General features: G+C 42.3%; 2 protein-coding genes across 5 annotated transcripts in view; both read right to left on the reverse strand.

Moving 5' to 3' along the window:
* The window catches only part of LOC129719689 (BAI1-associated protein 3), a 240006-nt gene that overhangs the window by 5373 nt on the left and 215706 nt on the right, over positions 1-18927 (reverse strand). For all 4 annotated transcript variants that reach the window (XM_055671083.1, XM_055671082.1, XM_055671081.1 and 1 more), the window contains 7 exons: positions 16299-16587; positions 16021-16222; positions 15644-15951; positions 15109-15585; positions 14998-15049; positions 13606-14934; positions 51-300 (listed from right to left, as the gene is read on the reverse strand). In XM_055671083.1, the coding sequence (XP_055527058.1) occupies positions 51-300; positions 13606-14934; positions 14998-15049; positions 15109-15585; positions 15644-15951; positions 16021-16222; positions 16299-16587 (2907 nt within the window). The remainder of the gene's footprint in view (positions 1-50; positions 301-13605; positions 14935-14997; positions 15050-15108; positions 15586-15643; positions 15952-16020; positions 16223-16298; positions 16588-18927) is intronic.
* Positions 6974-10988, reverse strand: LOC129719690 (uncharacterized). The gene is made up of 2 exons (XM_055671085.1): positions 7581-10988; positions 6974-7507 (listed from the first exon to the last, which is right to left on the reverse strand). Exon 1 carries the CDS (start codon positions 9556-9558, stop codon positions 8608-8610), a length of 951 nt encoding a protein of 316 aa, XP_055527060.1. The 5' UTR covers positions 9559-10988; the 3' UTR covers positions 6974-7507; positions 7581-8607.

Raw genomic sequence — 18927 nt, forward strand, 5'->3', positions numbered from 1 at the left:
AAAAACCAATGTTATGAGAGATGAAAAAAACCTCCTCTAAAATTACTCACTTTTGTCTTTCATCTCCAGCAGGGGCAGATCGATCTGGGCCACACAGTCAAAGTTTTCAATGTTCATGTTAAAATTGCTGGATACGCCGGGAATGTTCGTCAGCGACAGGAACGCTTCGCCGGCGAAATCGTTCGCAGTTAGCACATCGTGGTCCATAACGGTGAACACAATCATGGCAGCTTCCGCGTGGCATTGTTCTTGCGTGATCGAAAACTCGAAACATTCATCAAACACGGGGTGGAGTGTTTTCTAGAGGGAGGTTGGGTGTGTGTGTAGAATGAAAAAAAAAAAGAGAGAGAAAAAAACGATAGCGCTTAGTATGCACCAGTAGCTCATATTTAGGCTGTCAATTGGCGAAAATCCTATCAGTGTCCGCTCAATGGTGCTAATCGAAAACTGTCGATTCCGATTCTAGGCCAGTCTATCAATCATGAATGCGTTGGTAAAATGGCTGTGTATAAAAGCGAAAATGTGGATGTGTATAGAGCGCTCACGATTCTCGATAAATTTGATAAAGTAAATAGGTAGCGGTGTTAGTTTTTTTTTCGCGATTTTATTTTGATGGGCGAATCATTGCTGAGAAACAACCTTTTTTTTTCGTTGCTACGGTTTATGATGACAGTGCTATGCAGGAAACTTCGCATATGAATTATATTTTTTAACTATTATAAAAAAGTTATAGAAGTCCTAGCGATACAGAATGCACTTTTGCTTATGCCTGAAGTATGAACGACCGATGTCGAAACAATGAAAAGCTTCCAAATTCTACCATGTACTTCATCAGGTAATATTCCTCGTCCGCAGATACCTTTTTCCAATACGATATGTAGTCTTGCGTAGTACCCCAAGTAACCAAAAGTTCGGATAAAAGTAGAATTCATAGACTAATCGGCCAATTCAACAGTTTTTAATAGGGTGGTTTACCGGCAAAACAAAAACCGGTAAAACCGGTAAAACCGATATTTTTTCCAATACCGAAATACCGGTATTGGAGAGGCGAAAAAACCGGTATTTCCGGTATTTTTCTTAAAATTAAAAAAATAATTGTCACAATATTCATTAATCATTGTAAGGTTAATGAATGCTTTCCTCTTAGGTCGGCGTTACAAAACACATAACGGTGTATATAATAAAAATATTTAGACAGAGGCAACCCCGAATATTAATTAACTCTAACCTATTTATCAATTTTTGTTTCCTTCTTGTTTGATCTGCTTGGATTTAGATGATGTATTCGTGTGTATCGATAGTATGCCAAAAAACTTCATATCAATAAAGCAAGACATTTATTCTTTAAGTAGAACAGCAAATCTCTTTACACACTCATACTTACAGATGAAACCCGTGGATTTTGAACCTGCCAGTTCAACCACAAATTCTGAAAATCATAGTTTGGGGCAGTAATCACAATCTTGTCCGCGAACAAACGTAAGTCATTATGCGTTTTGTGCTATTCAAAGGTAAGACTAAAAAAATAATGTATAAATATACATTTGGATTAGGAATTTATTTTTTGCTTGGCGTCTCCGTATGCATTGCACAGGTTGCACCTAGTTTACAGGATGGAATAGTCAATCAGTAAAGAATTTCGTCTTAAAAATTACTGCTCCTTATTCTTGAGAAAGTGAAATTAAAATAGCTGTAGCATGGTCAAAGCTTCGTCGCTTTCTCAGGTTTTACTAAATTTGGAAGAACTGTTGATAGAGCAACAACACTATTAAATTTGTCCAGTGTTGTATTTGGATGGTATAACACTACAAAAGATGAAAACAAGTGGTATAAATCTTACAGAAAAAAACTGAGTCGAAATGAAGCATAGGTACTCATAAATACAAAAACATAATTATGCAGCGACTCGTCCATAGATGCTATCTAAAACGCTAGGCAAAAATTAAATTTCAAATCCAAAAATCTGTATATATTCAATTATTCTTCAGTTTTTTTTTCAAATAGTACAGAGAAAATGTCTTGCGCTTTTCCGCGGACATGATTGTCATTATTTCCCTAAACTATGATTTTCAGAATTTTACAGTTGAACAAGAAGGCTCAAAGATCACGAGTCGCCCCTGGTTTGTATTAGTCAGAAAAAAATAAAAATACCGGTTTTTTACCGGTTTTACCGGTTTCTATTTTTATGGATACCGAAATACCGGTTTTTCGAAAAGTCGGTAATACCGACCACCCTAGTTTTTAAGTAATTAACCGTACTTTCAAATTCGCATTTGTTGAATAAAATCCGAGTAGCATGCAAAGCAGCTTTTAAACCGAACTAGAAAGTTCACATTAAGTTCGGATAGGTCGCTAACAGAGCGAAATTCAGCTTGAAAAGAAAACTTCAAAAAACCTAAAATAAAAATCAATTTGCAATTTTTCAATTCCTTTCACTCATCATTCGTGTTGGGATAATCCCATGATAATCATTTACTGAAGAAATCTAGGTCAGAAGAATAATGCCTGGCTTCATTTATTACTACTAAATTTCATAATTTTTTTGCAGCTTACTACACAATAGGGATGTGCGATACTAGCATCGATACCAACGGTATCGATACTAGGGGTCGCGGTATCGAGTATTTTGGCATCAATACTCACCGCAAGTGATGAGTACCGGTATCGATATTTTCTAAATGATGATTTTTGAAAAAAAAAATTGCAGGTCTGACACCGATACTATCGAAGCATCGGTAATCGATACACCTTCAGCCGATACTTCGATACCTGGTATCGAAGTTCCTTGAAGTATCGCGATACAGAAGTATCGATACTTTCGTCAGTATCGCCCTTCCCTACTACACAAGCTTCGAACTCGAGTCCTTCCTCTTTGAAGCCTAGATTCATACCACTGCTCCGTTCCCGCTATATGAAATCAGCATCGATTTTACTCGATGTGCTGATTTCTCTTCGATACCCACAGGTTCATAGCTGGGAACATACCGGGTCTCTCTTTCAGCTTGGAAGTTCAGATAAAGTACAGGTGGAACCTCATGCAAACTAGGAAGTTTAGAAAAGGCTGACGCGGAACTTTTTCTAAACTTTCAAGTTCAGAAAAATTACACGCGGAACGCAATGTGAACTTATGTCTGACAGTTCTCTAGTTTGTTTTGAATTTGCTGCAGTTTGTTGGTAATGTAATTGAAAACGGTTGTGTACGCAATAACAGAACCTCTAAAGGGAATATAAAACTATTGTAGTCCTACGTCAACTATGCGGTCGTGTCTTGGATACCACCCTTCTACTTTTTTTCTTTTGATCTGCATCTGAATTTATAATTGATTTTCTGTGAGGTAACAAACACGAATTTAAGTTAAAATAAACCTTCTACAAAATTATTAGCCAAACAGAAATATACATTTCTGCTGAAGATTTGATTTAGCTATAGTTCGAAACACAATAGTTATTCAACCATTAACGGTTTTTCAGGTGTTAGTTCAACAACAATTTCCTCATTCGTACGCAAAAATACGCACATAACTATTTGATATTCTGAAAACACGTTTATTCTACTTCGTACTTTTACAAATAACTTTGTTATTTCTAAATATAGCGTCTTACAATCTTATGCAGAAATATAAACCCATAAAAATCGCACAATTTTGTAGAAGGTCATAAAAATGTAGAAGATCATGGGAAAGAGTTATGAAATATGAATTTTTAGTCACAGTTTCACACATGGCGTTATATAAAGTGAATTAATCATCAATTTCTCGAGTTTATTTTTCACTGTCTTCTTCACTACCTAGTTCAAATTGAATAAGAAGAGTATTGGCATCCCCAGTCAATTCTTTCGTGTTAAGTTTTGGCCAGCCTCCATCACCATTGGATCCGAAGAAAGTTTATTCGTATTTCCAGTGCAACAGCCGTTCATAAGAATTCTAGAAGCTTTATAAGGAAATTTGAAACAACCAATGGAGAAGACAACAAAGTTGACACTTTAGGTGACGTCGTGTGTGAAACTGTGACTAAAAATTCATATTTTTCTTTTCAACTCTTTCCTATGATCTTCTACATTTTTATGACCTGCAACAAAATTATACAGTTTTTATGGGGTTGTATTTTTGCAGGAGATTGTAAAACGCTATACTTAGAAATAACAAAGTTATTTGAAAAAGTACGAATTTTCATGCAAAAAAAAATTTTCATTGAAACAATCGAGAAGACTATATGAAACAAATGATTTTATATTATCTTGAAAGTAGAAAAGACGTGCATTCAGAATATTAAATAGTTGTCTGCGTATTTTTGCGTACGAAGGAGTAAATTAAAGTTAAATTAACCCTTGAAAACCCGTTAATGGTCGAATAACTTTGTTATTTTGAACTATAGCTAGATCAAATATTAAGCAAAAATATCTATTTTTGTTTGGCTAATAATTTTGTAGAAGACATGAAATATGTAGAAAATTCAGGAAAAAAGTTATATTAAAAAATATGATTTGAGAGAACTTTGTATATAAAACTTTTTATGTCTTTTCTATCATAAGCGATAGAAATTCGACACCTACGGCAAAGTTGCTAGCAGAAATATTTGTCACAACTTTCTCGAAGACACTGGGTGTCTATCTCACTGTCCTGAAAATATAAATTTTTCATATCACTTCTAGGTGAATCAATCACTAAATCGTCCATTCTGAGAGAAGCGCAATAACATACAAAGGAACTTCTCCAAATAAAGTATATCACTAAAATCAAATTTAGGGACGCTGTTAACTTTGAGCATGAAATCTGCAAAATAAAACACTGTGCATTGGTTCGTATTTTCGCGTATTCTCATATGCAAGTGTCAAAACGTGCATGATGACAAAAGCAAAAACATTTTCTTCCTTTTTTCTTCATGCAAAACCCATACAAATATTGATCAGGAAGTCTTAATGGCTTTTATGTGGTGCGCAGTTTGTTTTGAAATTTGATCGCAACACTAGCGCCGCGCTGTATGTAGTTTTGAGTGTTTTGAACCTTACTCACTTCATGAATCCGACCATTTAGAAAGTTGTTCAGGGGGTCAAGACATTTTCTTTGGTACACAGTTTGTTTTTAAATTCGACTGCAACGCGGTGCTAGTGTGCATGTGGTTTTGAAAATTTTGAACATTATTTATTCTGTGAACCCGAACAGTGGAAAATTTGAGGATATCAGCAAAGTTGCTCGGGATGATAAAGAATTGTGGTTGTTAAACGAGTGGTATGGAATTTAGGCGGTACATTATTATTACTATTATTATTATTTATTTCGTTTACATTCATAGGACAAACAGTCTAAATGAACAAAACTAATGACTAGAACTATAACTGCAGATAAAAGTTTGTAACACGATCACGAAAAACAGTAGATGAAACATTAAAGTCGAACAAATGATAAAACCTGTTGAAAAGAACGCACATAGTTCGAATAGGCTCGTTTTGTGAGTAGTCCGTTCTATGTTGTTGGAGCCTCAAAAAACTTCGTTGGCGCAGTGGACGTGGCAGCACGTTCACATCCATTTTATTGAGAATCCAGGGCGCGTTAATCTCTCCTAGCAGGGTCTTTCCGACGAGAACCGCTTTTTGCACATTGCGTCGCTTTTCGAGAGTGTCCATTCCTAAAAGTCTGCACCGGGCTTCGTACGGAGGTAGCGCACCTGGATTTCTCCAAGGAAGTAGCTTAAGAGCGAATTTTATGAACTTTGATTGGACTTTTTCGATTCTGGTTATCCAGATGCTGCGAAAAGGGCTCCACACGACGGCAGCTGTCTCCAGAACAGGCCGCACTAGGCTATAGTACATGGAGCGTAGGCAGTAAGGATCACGAAATTCGGTTGTCATCCGGAGAATGAACTCAATATTCCGCCTAGATTTGTTAATTAAATGACTGTAGTGTTCCCGGAAGCTTAAATCTGCATCAAGCATAACCCCAAGATCTCGCAGTACGTTAGCTCTGGTAATGGTCTCATCGCTTATACAACAGTTCCACTGAATAGGTTGTTTTTTCCTCGCAAAAGTAATCAATGAACATTTCGATACACTGATAACCATCATGTTGTGTTGACACCAGTCGTAAAATCTCTTAATTACACTTTGTAGGAGTTCACAGTCGGCAGGAGTTTTGATTGGGTAATACATTTTTAAATCACCGGCATACAGTAATTTACAGTCTTTTGGCAGTGCTAGACAGACATCGTTGAAAAAAATGGTGAAGAGTAGTGGCCCCAAGTTGCTGCCTTGCGGAACACCTGATCGGTTGACGAATTCTCCTGACTCCACGGAACCCAGTTTGACAGATAGTCGGCGATTGCTTAAATACGATTCAAACCAGTGGACAACGTTCGAGGACACACCAAGCCGGTCCAACTTAGCAAGCAGGATACGGTGGTTAACTCTGTCAAAGGCCGCTTTCAAGTCGGTATAAACTGTATCAATTTGATACCCTAGTGGCATGGAGGTGAGGCACAGTGATGTAAATTGAGTTAGATTAGTACCAATGGATCTGCCAGGGAAGAATCCATGTTGCTCATGCGAAATATATGACTCTGCTGCCCGGAAGAGTTCTGCGTTCATAAGTATCTCGAACAGCTTTGAACCAGCACATAGTGAGGTAACTCCACGATAGTTAGATACGTCGCTTTAATTATTTTTTTTTGAACTGGAAACATTATCGGCTTCTTCCAACATTCTGGAAATAGTGCTTGTGATAAGGATAGGTTAAATATGGCTTTCAATGGCGCACACAGTTCAACAGCGCATTTTATCAAAACTGTCGAAGGAATTCCATCCGGTCCAGGCGTTTTCGAGGACTTCAATTTTTTAACAGCTGCTAAGATATCTGTGTTATTAAAATCACGGCAGTACATTGAAACCATACCAGTAGGGACATTGGCAAGCGCGCTCTCAATTTGTTGATTGCTGCAAACGCTTCGCAAACAGATTACATATTGCTTGAGGTTCCGCAGCCCAAAAACATGCTTGAAGGCAGACCATGTTCCTTCCGCTTCTCATTAACGAAAGCCCAAAACCGTTTTGGCTGAGTTTTTAAGGTTTTTTGCATTCGCATTACGTACCGTCCGTAGAGAGCTCTGTTGTAAAATTAATATTTGGTGCTCGCTTTAATGAATCTCTGTTTGGTGGCGGAGTTTCGGTTGTTTGAGTAGAGCCTCAAAGTTCTAGAGCGTTGTTGTTTCAAATAACGAAGACGTCTATTGGTCCACGGAGGTGACATTCTAGGGCGACGAACTGGTACGAATCTTGGAAAAAGCTGCGTGAGCGTTGCGTTAAAGAATTGCACCGCCTCGTTTACGTCGGAAGCATTGTAGACTGGTGACCAATCGACAGACAAAAGGGCTTCTCTAAGGCCTTCAAAGTTGATGCGGGCGAAATCAAGGAGTTGATCGTCAGGGGGTTCACTGAAGCGTATGGGAGCCATACAATGCAGCTGTGTCAGGATTGGAGGATGCAAAACGTCAACGGGAATAAGTGCTTCAGGAGGATCTGAAAGGTGACACATCGGTACAGCCTCTTCATCCACAAATATTAGGTCGAGTATTCGGTTCAAATTACTTACCTTACCAGTCAGCTCAAGGCCGAAGTGTCCCTTGCTGTTCGAAGAAGTCGTCTCCATTCAACTCGGTCCATGGCTGCAGCTCGCCAGCCATGTCGTCTGCGGAGGCCCCGCAGGTCGTCTTCCACTTGATCGAGCCACCTTGCTCGCTGCGCGCCCCGTCGCCTTGTTCCAGTCGGGTTGTTATCAAGAACCATTTTCCCCGGGTTGTCGTCCGACATCCTAACGACATGCCCAACCCACCGTAGTCTCCCGATTTTCGCCGTTTGAACGATGAGTGGTTCTCCCAGCAGCTGATGCAACTCGTGGTTCATCCGCCTCCGCCATGATCCATCTTCCATCTGCACTCCATCACAGATGGTACGCAACACCTTTCGTTCGAAAACCCCAAGGGCGCGTTGGTCCTCCACGAGCATAGTCCAGGTTTCGTGGCCGTAGAGGACTACCGGTCTGATCAGTGTTTTGTAGATGGTTAACTTCGTGCGGCGGCGGATTTTATTCAAGCGGAGTGTCCCCGGAGTCCAAAGTAGGCACGATTTCCTGCCATAAGGCGTCGACGAATTTCTCTGCTGGTGTCGTTGTCAGCAGTCACCAGTGAGCCCAGGTACACGAACTCGTCTACCACCTCGATTTCATCACCGCTAATATGAATTCGTGGCAGGAGGTTGACACTGTCTTCTCTGGAACTTCTTCCTCTCATGTACTTGGTCTTCGATGCGTTTATGGCCAGTCCAATTCGTCCGGCTTCAGCCTTCAGTCGGTATAAACGTCTCCGTCATCATTTCAAGGGTTCGTGCTACAATATCAATGTCATCGGCGAAGCCAAAGAGCTGAACAGACTTTCTAAAAATCGTGCCACTCGTGTCGATACCAGCCCTACGTATCACACCTTCCAAAGCGATGTTGAATAGCAAGCACGATAATCCATCACCTTGCCGTAACCCTCTTCGAGATTCGAAGGGACTCGAGAGTGTCCCCGAAACTCGAACTACGCACATCACCCGATCCATCGTCGACTTGACCAACCGTGTCAGTTTATCCGGAAAGCCGTAATCGTGCATAGCTGGTCTCGAACGATTGTGTCGTATGCCGATTTAAAATCGATAAACAAGTGATGTGTGGGCACGTTATACTCACGGCACTTCTGTAGGACCTGCCGTACCGCGAATATTTGGTCCGTGGTGGCGCGGGCACCCATAAATCCCGCTTGGTATTGCCCCACGAATTCCCTTGCAAACGGTGATAGTCGACGGCAAAGAATTTGAGAGAGTACCTTGTAGGCGGCGTTCAGCAACGTGATTGCGCGGTAGTTGCAGCAATCCAACTTGTCGCCTTTTTTGTAGATGGGGCACACTGTACCCTCCATCCACTCCTCCGGTACTACCTCCTCCTCCCAAATCTTGGCAATATCCCAGTGTAGCGCCTTAGCCAGTGATTCACCACCGTGTTTTAACAGCTCGCTGGGGAGTTGGTCAGCTCCAGTGGCTTTATTGTTTTTCAGCCGGTCGATCTCCTCTCTAACCTCCTGGAGGTCAGGGGCTGGGATTTTGTCGTCATCTGCGCGTACACCGAGATCTACTACCACTCCGTCGTCGTCCTCTTCTACATCGCCATTAAGGTGCTCATCGTAGTACTGCTTCCACCTGTCAATCACCTCACACTTGTTCGTTAGAAGGTTGCCGCCCAGGTCCCTGCACATGTCGGCTTGTGGCACAAAGCCTTTGCTTGAACAGTTCAGCTTCTCGTAGAACTTTCGTGTGTCATTCGCACGGTACAGTGCCTCCATCGCCTTGCGATCTCGATCTTCCCCCTGGTGTTTCTTCTTCCGTAAGACCGAGTTTTGCCTGTTCCGTGCGCGTCGGTAGCGCTCCACGTTCGCCCTCGTTTGGTGTTGCAGCATTCTCGCTCGTGCTGCATTCTTCTCTTCCACTAACTGTTTGCACTCGTCGTCAAACCAGTCGTTTCTGCTGTTCGGAGCCATAGTACCAAGCGCCGCTACAGCAGTACTACCTATGGCTGATCGAATGTCCCTCCAGCCATTTTAAAGAGTAGCTGCGCCAAGCTGCTCTTCCGTTGGTAATGCTGCTTCCAGCTGCTGCGCGTACTCCCGTGCAACCGCGGCGTCTCGTAGTTACCCGATGTTTGGTCGCGATGGGCGACTTTGACGCGTGTTTCGCACCGTCGAAAGTTTTGAGCGCATGCATACTGCAACAAGGTAATGGTCCGAATCAATATTCGCACTGCGGTAGGTGCGAACGTTGATGACGTCAGAGAAGAATTTACCATCGATTAGAACGTGGTCGATTTGGTTCTCCACTTGTAAGTCAGGTGATCTCCAGGTGGCTTTGTGGATGTCTTTACGGGGGAAGAAGGTACTTCGAACTACCATACCACGGGAGGCAAAGTTCACACATCGTTGGCCGTTATCATTTGATGCGGCGTGCAGGCTATTCGGCCCTATCACCGGTCTGTACATTGCCTCCCGTCCTATCTGAGCGTTCATATCACCGATGACGATCTTAACGTCCCGTTGCGGACAGCTTTCATACACCTGCTTCAGCTGCGCATAAAACGCTTCTTTCTCATCGTCGGCTCTTCCTTCGTGTGGGCAGTGCACGTTGATGATGCTTTAGTTGAAGAACCGGCCCTTAATTCTCAACTTACACATCCTCGCACTGATCGGCTGCCACCCGATCACGCGTTGGCGCATCCTACCCAGCACTATAAAGCCCGTTTCAAGCTCGTTGGTAGTGCCACAGCTCTGATAAAAGGTAGCCTCTCGATGTCCGCTTTTCCATACCTTCTGACCCGACCAGCAAAGTTCCTGCAGTGCTACGATTTCGAAGTTGCGTGGATTAATTTCATCATATATGATCCTGTCGCAGCCGTGAAAGCCTAACGATCTGCAGTTCCATGTACCGAGTTTCCAATCGGAGTCCTTATTTCGTCGCCTAGGTCTGTGCCTATTGTTCCGATCCGTATTAACTTCTTCGATATTTGCAGCATTTGGTGTTTTTCGGGGCGGCTTGTTGGGCCTTCCCCAACCCCCTGTCTCGCCGGAGGGCCATCGTGTCAGCTCTGATTAGAGTCCCACGCTGACACCAGGACGTTGATCAGCCGCTCCTAACATGGAGATCAGACGCTGTTTTGAGCCGCACCATCTTGGTGGACAGACGCTCGGGTTGGCGAAGCATTTCCTCTACCGCCGAGATATGGTTACTGCGCCAACGATCGCGTCGCACCTTCTCACTTAGCTATTGTCGGATGACAACATTGCCCAGGCAACGCCAACCAGTTGTGTCCATGTTTTAACTGGTAGTCTATTGTATCATATGACTCGTGGAGGCGTGAGATAGGAACTTGTGAGGACCGGAGCTAAGTTTGACGCTCCTTCCAAGTTGTCGACTCACCATTTGAAGCCCAATCGGTTCAAATTATTGTTCCTTAAGTTGAGTTGTTTCATATGTATCAGCGACATATTATCCATAAAAATGTTACTAACGGAGGCTGATTCGCTGGGCACAATTTGGGCGTACCCACCAGTAGCGGCCCGCCAGCACAAATCCGAAAGATTGAAGTCACCAAAAAGCATGTGAGTGTCGCCCACATTCTTTTGCTTCTGGCAGAGATTCTGCCACGAAAGAAATCAAACTGTTGAGTCTCTCTATGACAAAGCGGTTTCTTGATAAGTCCGGAGGAACGTAAACCACGCCTAAGCAAACCACTCGTTCAACCTCAAAGATGCTCTAGACTGTCGTCGATACGAACTGTTCAGTGAGTGCTTAACAGCTATGAGAACGCCTCCTCCACGCGTTCTACCCGTCACTTCGGGGATGCGATCCTTCCTATATACACAGTAGCTCTGATTGAACAACTGCACAGAATAGATATAGTCTTTCAACCAGGTCTCCGTCAGAATGATGACGTCGTACTCGCAGTCAGAAACAGCAATGAAAAAGTCGTCGATTTTCGTTCGTTGACCTCTAACATTCTGGTAGTATATCCTGATAGGTGTCACGCGTTCGGTCGGAGCTACTTTGAGCGTGCCATGGAGTATATCTGAATCGAGCGAAGTTCGACCAGTAGTCTGTACCATATAGCATGGAGCGGAGTTGGGTTGGCTTTGAAGACTGCAGTGTGTCGCAACCTGATTGCAGGAAAAATCGTCGAGCAGAGATTAATTCTTATTATTAATATACTAGCCCATGCAAGCACGATGGAAGACCTGCTCTCTAACATCAGCCTTAGGACCGAGACGACTGTGATGAACGCTGGCTGCAGGAGGCAGGACTGAGTTGCGTAGTGTGCATGTAGTTATAAGTATTTTGAATTTAGAAGTCTTTCTCGTGAATTTAACTACTTTGAAAGCTGAAGGTCATGTGAAAACCCCTGCTGAAGCCCACAGCTTTCTAGGAGGATATAAAAATCGCCAGATTAGTCACAACTGTTAATTTGATCGACAAACAAGCTATGAGAGAACTCTTCCTTGAAAGTAATGATTGCCAGAAAATTTGCTGACGGTGTTCCGCCGCGGGATCGCACCGCTAGGCGAATTAATTCGTTTTTTATTATATTTCTTATATATCTCTTATCAAACCGACATGCTTTCCATGATAAATTCGAGGGTAAAAAAACTAACCGTGGTAAAATCGACACGTCATTGTATTCAACATTCATTTACGTCGAGTAGAAAATGAACAAAGTCAAAATGGTGTCAGTCGAGCAATTTTATTTTTGTCAAAACTGTGGAAAAAACACTGGTAGCACTTAACATTCTTTCTTTTTTCTCCGCAGGAGTTTAATAGGTTGTTTGCTCGATTGGAATATCACTGACAGATAATTTTTGTTCCAATTTTGAGAGTGTCGCCACTCTGTATACAGGCACTCTGAATAGCAGACAACATTAGAACCTCGTTCGTTTACATTTTGCGACTAACGCCGATATGATAAATTATGGTTTGTTAACAATTTGTCGAGCAGGGATGCCAGGTTCTTTTTTCAGATTTTTGCCTCACATGTCTCCAACTGCAGTTTTTGCAGTTGACAAAAAAAAAAACAATAAACACACTGAATCGGGTGCGGTTAATTTGCCCACTATTAGGCATCCACGTCCACACACGAGTTTAAATGTCTTCTAAAGCCTTCGAAACACTGGTTCATGGAACACTGTATGATGCTGTTCGACCCTGTTCCACAACGACGAACTGGATGTGCTACACAAATACTGTGTTCAACCAATCAACACGCTTTCGTGAAGTTGCATTCAACTTGTTCGGATTTTTTTCGATCCCCTCGGGCGTTCCACAAGGCAGTGTCCTGGGGCCGCTGATCTTCGTATTATTCGTGAATGATCTGTGTTTGCGTATATCATGTTTCAAGCAGTTGTATACAGACGACCTAGAGATGCACAGGATCATCACTTCCATTCTCGGTTGGTTGGCTCTGCAACGTGTTATAGACAATCCACTACAAGTGGTGCGAAATGTAAACTAATCTCATTCTGCATTGCATTTAATTTGGAAACGTTGAAAGCAAGGCGAGAGAGGATCCAGATAATGCTCATTTTTGATATACTTGACGGAAACATCGACTGCTCTCAATTACTGCAGCAAATTCCACTCTATGTTCTACCCTGACAGCTAAGAAGATCTCCTCTTTTTGCTATTTTTATGAACTTTTTCCTTATTTCTCAGTAAATTCAACTCAAATAATTCATGAATGTTGCATACATGTTCGCGGGTAATACAAGTGAAAATCACTGAATTCCATTTACTAATAGTATGACATTAAATTACATTAGGTTGGGAAACTTGAGAAAAAAGTGTCAAAAGAAGCCCCGTTCGACGGTAGTTTATCGCTTTTTCTATAGTGAGGATGCGAGTACTTTCATAATAACGATGATTTGTTAAAGTTAAAAACAAGGATTGATTTTTTTAAGATTCAAGATAGCAAAATCTAGTTGATAATCTTAAAATATGAGTATTTCATGGGCATAAAGAAAAATATTGCAACGTTCACAAATACCAACCTTGTGCACGTTAGTCTGCTGCTCGGAGCAGTGCGAGAAAAGCCGCCTTGGCATCAGTTCTACAATCACGAACGGATCGCTGAACCCGTTCGGATCCAGTGGGATGACGTCCTTGGCGTTCAGCACTTCAACGCACAGCGAATCGTGATTGAAATACGCCTTCACGGAAAGCACACCAAGCCCGGTCGGTCCAACCGTGTTTAGCTGCTCTTGTAGTCTCTGCAGGTAGTACAGATCGATTAGCTGCTCGGTGTCGGTTTTGTGATATTGTAATCGTTGAGCAACGCGCCAGTACAGATCGCTGTGTAGAATCTCAGGCGGTAGACCGAGACCCTCGGCGTTGAAAAATTCCCCTAGCAGTTGCAGTGCTCCATACATGCGATCGTGGAAGTTACTAGGTTTGTCTCCCTCTCCACCAGCGTCCATCTGCTTGGCAAACTCCGCCAATACGCTGTTCCAAATGAGACTCATTGCACGGTAGAAGTTTTGGGACAGAAGTGTTACATTCAACGTCGCTAGGTGTGAGTCCAAGTACTCCAGAAGAGGCATCACTGCTTGGTTGGCGGGTAGTGAATCCGGAGACCAAGCCAAATGGAACACGGCTTTCTGCAGCGGACCTTGCATGGAAGCGGTTAGTTTCCCAAGCACTCGGTCAGCTTTATTCTCCAGTTGAGCAATTGTATTATCGAGCAAGTTTTCGGCATTCTCCGTCAAATGGTGTGTTTCCGGATGAAATTCGGCCAAGGCTCGTCTGACATACTCCAGATTGTTGACTATAACGCACATATCGTCGGCTGTGCGTTGAGGACCCGACTTGTCATAGTACCCACTTTCCGTTAAATTCTGGTGAATCAAATCCGAGTAGACGTTCGCCGTGGTACAAACCAAATCGACGATCAACGCTTCGTAGTGCGCTCCGGAGCCGTGATCCGGCCAGGCAAGATTCTTCCAAAATTCTCGTATCTGGTAAAAGCAGGATGCCGTATCGATTGATGAAGTGCTGTGTCGCACGATCCGTTCACCCTCGCATAGCTGGTCCACATTTACGGCAGCCTTAATGCGCTGTATCGCTTTAGTTTTGCTGATTGAAATCCATCGTTGCACGGCAGGCTCGAACCACTCGTGGAAGTTCTGTAGTCCCAGTGGTTTCTCCGGTGGTTGTGGCGTTACCGATAGGTGTGATTTCATGTTGTGAAACTCCTGCAGGGTAAAGTAGACCTCGAACGGAGCCGTGTCCGGCTCGCGATCATTGTCCAGGATTGTCCAGTGGTTTACGATTGTTCCCGGCAGCTGGCCAGTTTCGATGCGGTTGGTCACTTCCTCGGAGAGCTGTGGAAATCAAAGCCGACGGTTAGTGAATCGTTTGGAGTAAGTCTTGTTGGATGATCTTACCAGAGAGTCGAATTGTTTGTATACAATACTGAAGTACTGGATACCGTTTGTTCTGTAATTGATTGATAATTTATTTAGTGTAATTAGTATGGGTTTGTTTGTTCTACTTACGTATCGAACAGCGAATGATAGTACGTCACGCCAAGCTGGAGATCCGCAATCAGTATCGTGGTGTAATGCACCAAGGGATTTGGTGCCCGTTGAGCTTCGCGCAGTTGCGCTTGGGACCACGTTATCGATCCCTTTCGCAAAGCGCCAACAATTTCGCCTCGAACGCCTTTGCTGAACGGACTAACCTGGCGGAAGGCCCGCATTGAGCCGAGCAGACCTAGACACCGCAGGAGGAACTCTAACCGTACGAGCGATGGTGGGTGCAGTGCGGGAAAAACTTCCCGATGACGTCGCATGTGGCTGAGGGAACGTTCGACGAAACCGTTCAACGAATCCGCCAGCCACTGTTCCAGTTCGCGAGTCAACGGTTCGTTGTTGTAGTTGTTGACCCACAGTTTGTCTACCTCGATGAGCTGCCGGTGGATGAACTTTGTGTCCAATGGTTTCTTACGGTTGAGCCTTATGATAGCCACCAATCTAGAACAAGAGGTACTCATTAGTAAAAAACAGATAATAATCATGTTTACTGCAGTACTTGGCGAGAGAAATTTGTAGATCGGAGAGATCACTCTGAACCGCTATTTGATGCAGGATGGTTAGTGAGGGTCCAGCCAATTCTCCGTTCCATTTCCAGGCGGGTTCGTGAGCGTGCAGTTCATGCATCATGAAGATGGTTTGCAGTCGTTCAAATTTTTTCACCTCCAGCGTGTTGTCCTCCTCGGAATTGCCACGATCCTCGCGTGTCGACAACCACATCTTCAGCCGAATTCGTCCCTGCACCGAGCTGCGCGAGCTGCGTGCCTCCAATTTAAACCAACCTTCCAAGCCAGTTGAAGGAATATCCTGCGAAAGATAAAATTTTCATTTTACCTGCAGCACAACTGATTTTAAAACATTCTCTTGAATACTCACACAGACTGGGATATTGATACAACCCAAGAAGTCGTCCTGCGAACCTTGGCGTGCTGATTGGCATACTTGTTTGAAAAATCTACCTAATCCTCTAACTCCTCTGACCTCGTTCAGTCGTGAAACAGCATCTAGCACACTGCTTTCGTCATCGTGGTCCCAAATGTCCAGGTGCAAAATGTCGGAGTGTATATCGTCGATGTCGCTGAAAAATCCAAATAAAAAAAACAATCCTCAATACTCCGTTGATTATCTCACAGCCAAGTGAACAGAATATTTACAATTTAAACTTTTCATGCCACTTCGGGCAGAGCGTGTGTGGTTTTACCGAGGTCGCTCTAATGAATTTGGCCGGAACCGGTCCGACCGAGTCCCTCTGCTGGCGACCGTCTTTGCGCTTGAAGCTCAACCGAAAGCTGTGATGTTTGCGCAGTTTGCCGTGCTCCGGCGACTCCAGGCTATCCATGCCAGTGTCGGAGAGCGTTCGGGGTGTCATTGGTGGCTGAGGTGACGGGGGCGGCGGTGTTCCCGACGGTTGTATACCGAGCATGCAGTACGGATCGCTGAAACCTGTTGAAAGGTGAAAACCACAGTAAATGCCGGTGCGTAACTGCTGGAGCGATTCGAAATGAACAAAGTCAACATACACACACCAACAGACGGAGCAGTTTCCGAACAAATCTTTGCAATTTGCATGCAAGAATAATTTACTATTGTGGCAAATCCTAGTAATTTCAGGGAAGCGGAATGATCGATAGAATGCTGTGCTGAATAGCAACAGTAAGTTTCCGGTTGTGGTTTCCAATTGAAGTTGATTCAACTCTTAGTTTCCCGAGCTCGGCTGTGAGAGGCATCTTGAACTTATTTTGTTGGATTACTGTTTGAACAGAAGACATACTAACTTACTCTGAATATAATTTTTCATCAAAAAGAGGCTCTACAAACAACAGTCAAATGTTCTGCCAATGATATAATCTTGAGACTGGTTAACTTATTACTCGGAAGGCAAGATGTTTAATATTTTGGGGGCAAAGAATGTTGACAACTGCACAGATTGGAGTAACTTTTTTATGCTCTCTCGAGAATAAGCAAAAGAATGTCGAAACTTGCTTCGGTCGCACACGACAGGCTCATATTTTCCTCACGGAGGGAAGAAGGAGCAAACATTCACGTGACACACAATCCCCCGAAGGCGTGCTGGATACGAAACAACAAAATTCTGACATGTGTGCTGGCATGGAATCGAATGATTGTGTAATGGAATTGAATTACCGTCAATTTATATACCATGCAACCCATTGCTTGAAACGGAATGACGCGAGATGTACTGATTCGCAAGCTAATGTGAACGAAGGTACTTTACCTCCAGTGTTGCGATTTACTGTCAGCAACAATAAACTTATAAGTCACTCACAATGCTGAAAAATGATTATGGTTACTTCCAGGAATTGCGAGTTTCCATTGAAATTTATGCCGTCCAATCAGTCTCGTTAGTAGATACGATACGGCTTGTGGCCTGATAGACATTAAAAAGGATCATATTGCGGGTGGAACATGTTGGAAAATTCACAGTGTAGTAACTGGTTTTTTTCCATGGCTGAGTGGATGTTTAAAACTAGTGCATTTGATGCTGCCACTCAGCTACAGAGCAGAGCTTGTTATAGCTTTTTATGGTGTCATTTGTCAAATGGAACACACATTGGGATTAAAATTGAAACTTTTTCCACTGTATCTGTCTTTTTATTTATGATATGAAGATGTTCACTTTGTTCACATTTTATTTTGAAATGAAAGTCTGAAAAAGCTACAGATAGCTGAACATATTTCATGAGTTTTTGTACTCAGCATCAGAATGCAAAAATATTCTGCCAGACTAACTTTTTAGCTTTGACGAAGAATACTAAAATATTGAACAGCCCACAGAATTTCCATTCCATTTATATTCTCTGTATCAAGTTGTCATGGCTGTCAAACGATTCGTTTGAGAGAATTAACATTCCTGTTGATTTTCAATTTGAAACAATCACCTCCAGTCGATAGTTGGATTTACAGAGAGAGAAAAAAAATCCAATTCTATTCTAGTCACGTTGAATGTTTCGGGTGTTTGTCAAGACTAACACTTATTTGTGAGCATCTTTACTTTAAACAGGTACTATTAATACTTTGTTATACTATAACTTCTGGAAAAGTTTTTAGAAATAATATTATTTTGATAAATTTCATAGACTTCATCGGTATGTAAAGTGTAGTGAACGTTTGGCCTTGAAAAATCCAAAAGATCGAGCATGTAGGAGAAAGTTTTTATATTGATATGAATGAAACTTTGCACACCCGACTTTGGCCTAGTAAAACAGGAGTTTTTCTAATTCAAGAGTAATTTTCTTAAATGGCGTATACTTTATTTGAAGTATTGTAGCTTAGAAGCATCGAGCGAAAACAATTATAATAAACAAAAAATAAATTTCAAATTAACATTTAAACCTGATTTTTTTAGTAGAAAATTGAAGTTATGATAAATTCTTAGGCTAAAAGTGCAGAATGAGAATGGAGAAATGAAAGACAAACTTTTTCCAAAAAGTTAAGTTTTAGAATATGTTTCATATCTGATCATTTTTAAGAATTATTGTATTCTAATGATTCGAATGATTTAAGCAACTAGCTCCAATTAAAAAGTTCTTGATGGCTAGATTTTTGAATGCGTTCATTTAAATTTATGGAGATACGCGTCCGCTTTCAGTCATAAGTGATTTGTAGGATATAACCATAAAACATAATAATATTTGATCAATGAAATTTCACTATTTGAAGGCAAAATATTGGATGAATAACTCAAAAGTATTTAAGCATACACACTATTTAAGCTTTTTAACATTGGAGCTCAGAACCCATTATTTGCACAGAAAACAAGTT

The sequence above is a fragment of the Wyeomyia smithii genome, chromosome 2, assembly GCF_029784165.1.
Source record: "Wyeomyia smithii strain HCP4-BCI-WySm-NY-G18 chromosome 2, ASM2978416v1, whole genome shotgun sequence".
Lineage (NCBI taxonomy): Eukaryota > Metazoa > Arthropoda > Insecta > Diptera > Culicidae > Wyeomyia > Wyeomyia smithii.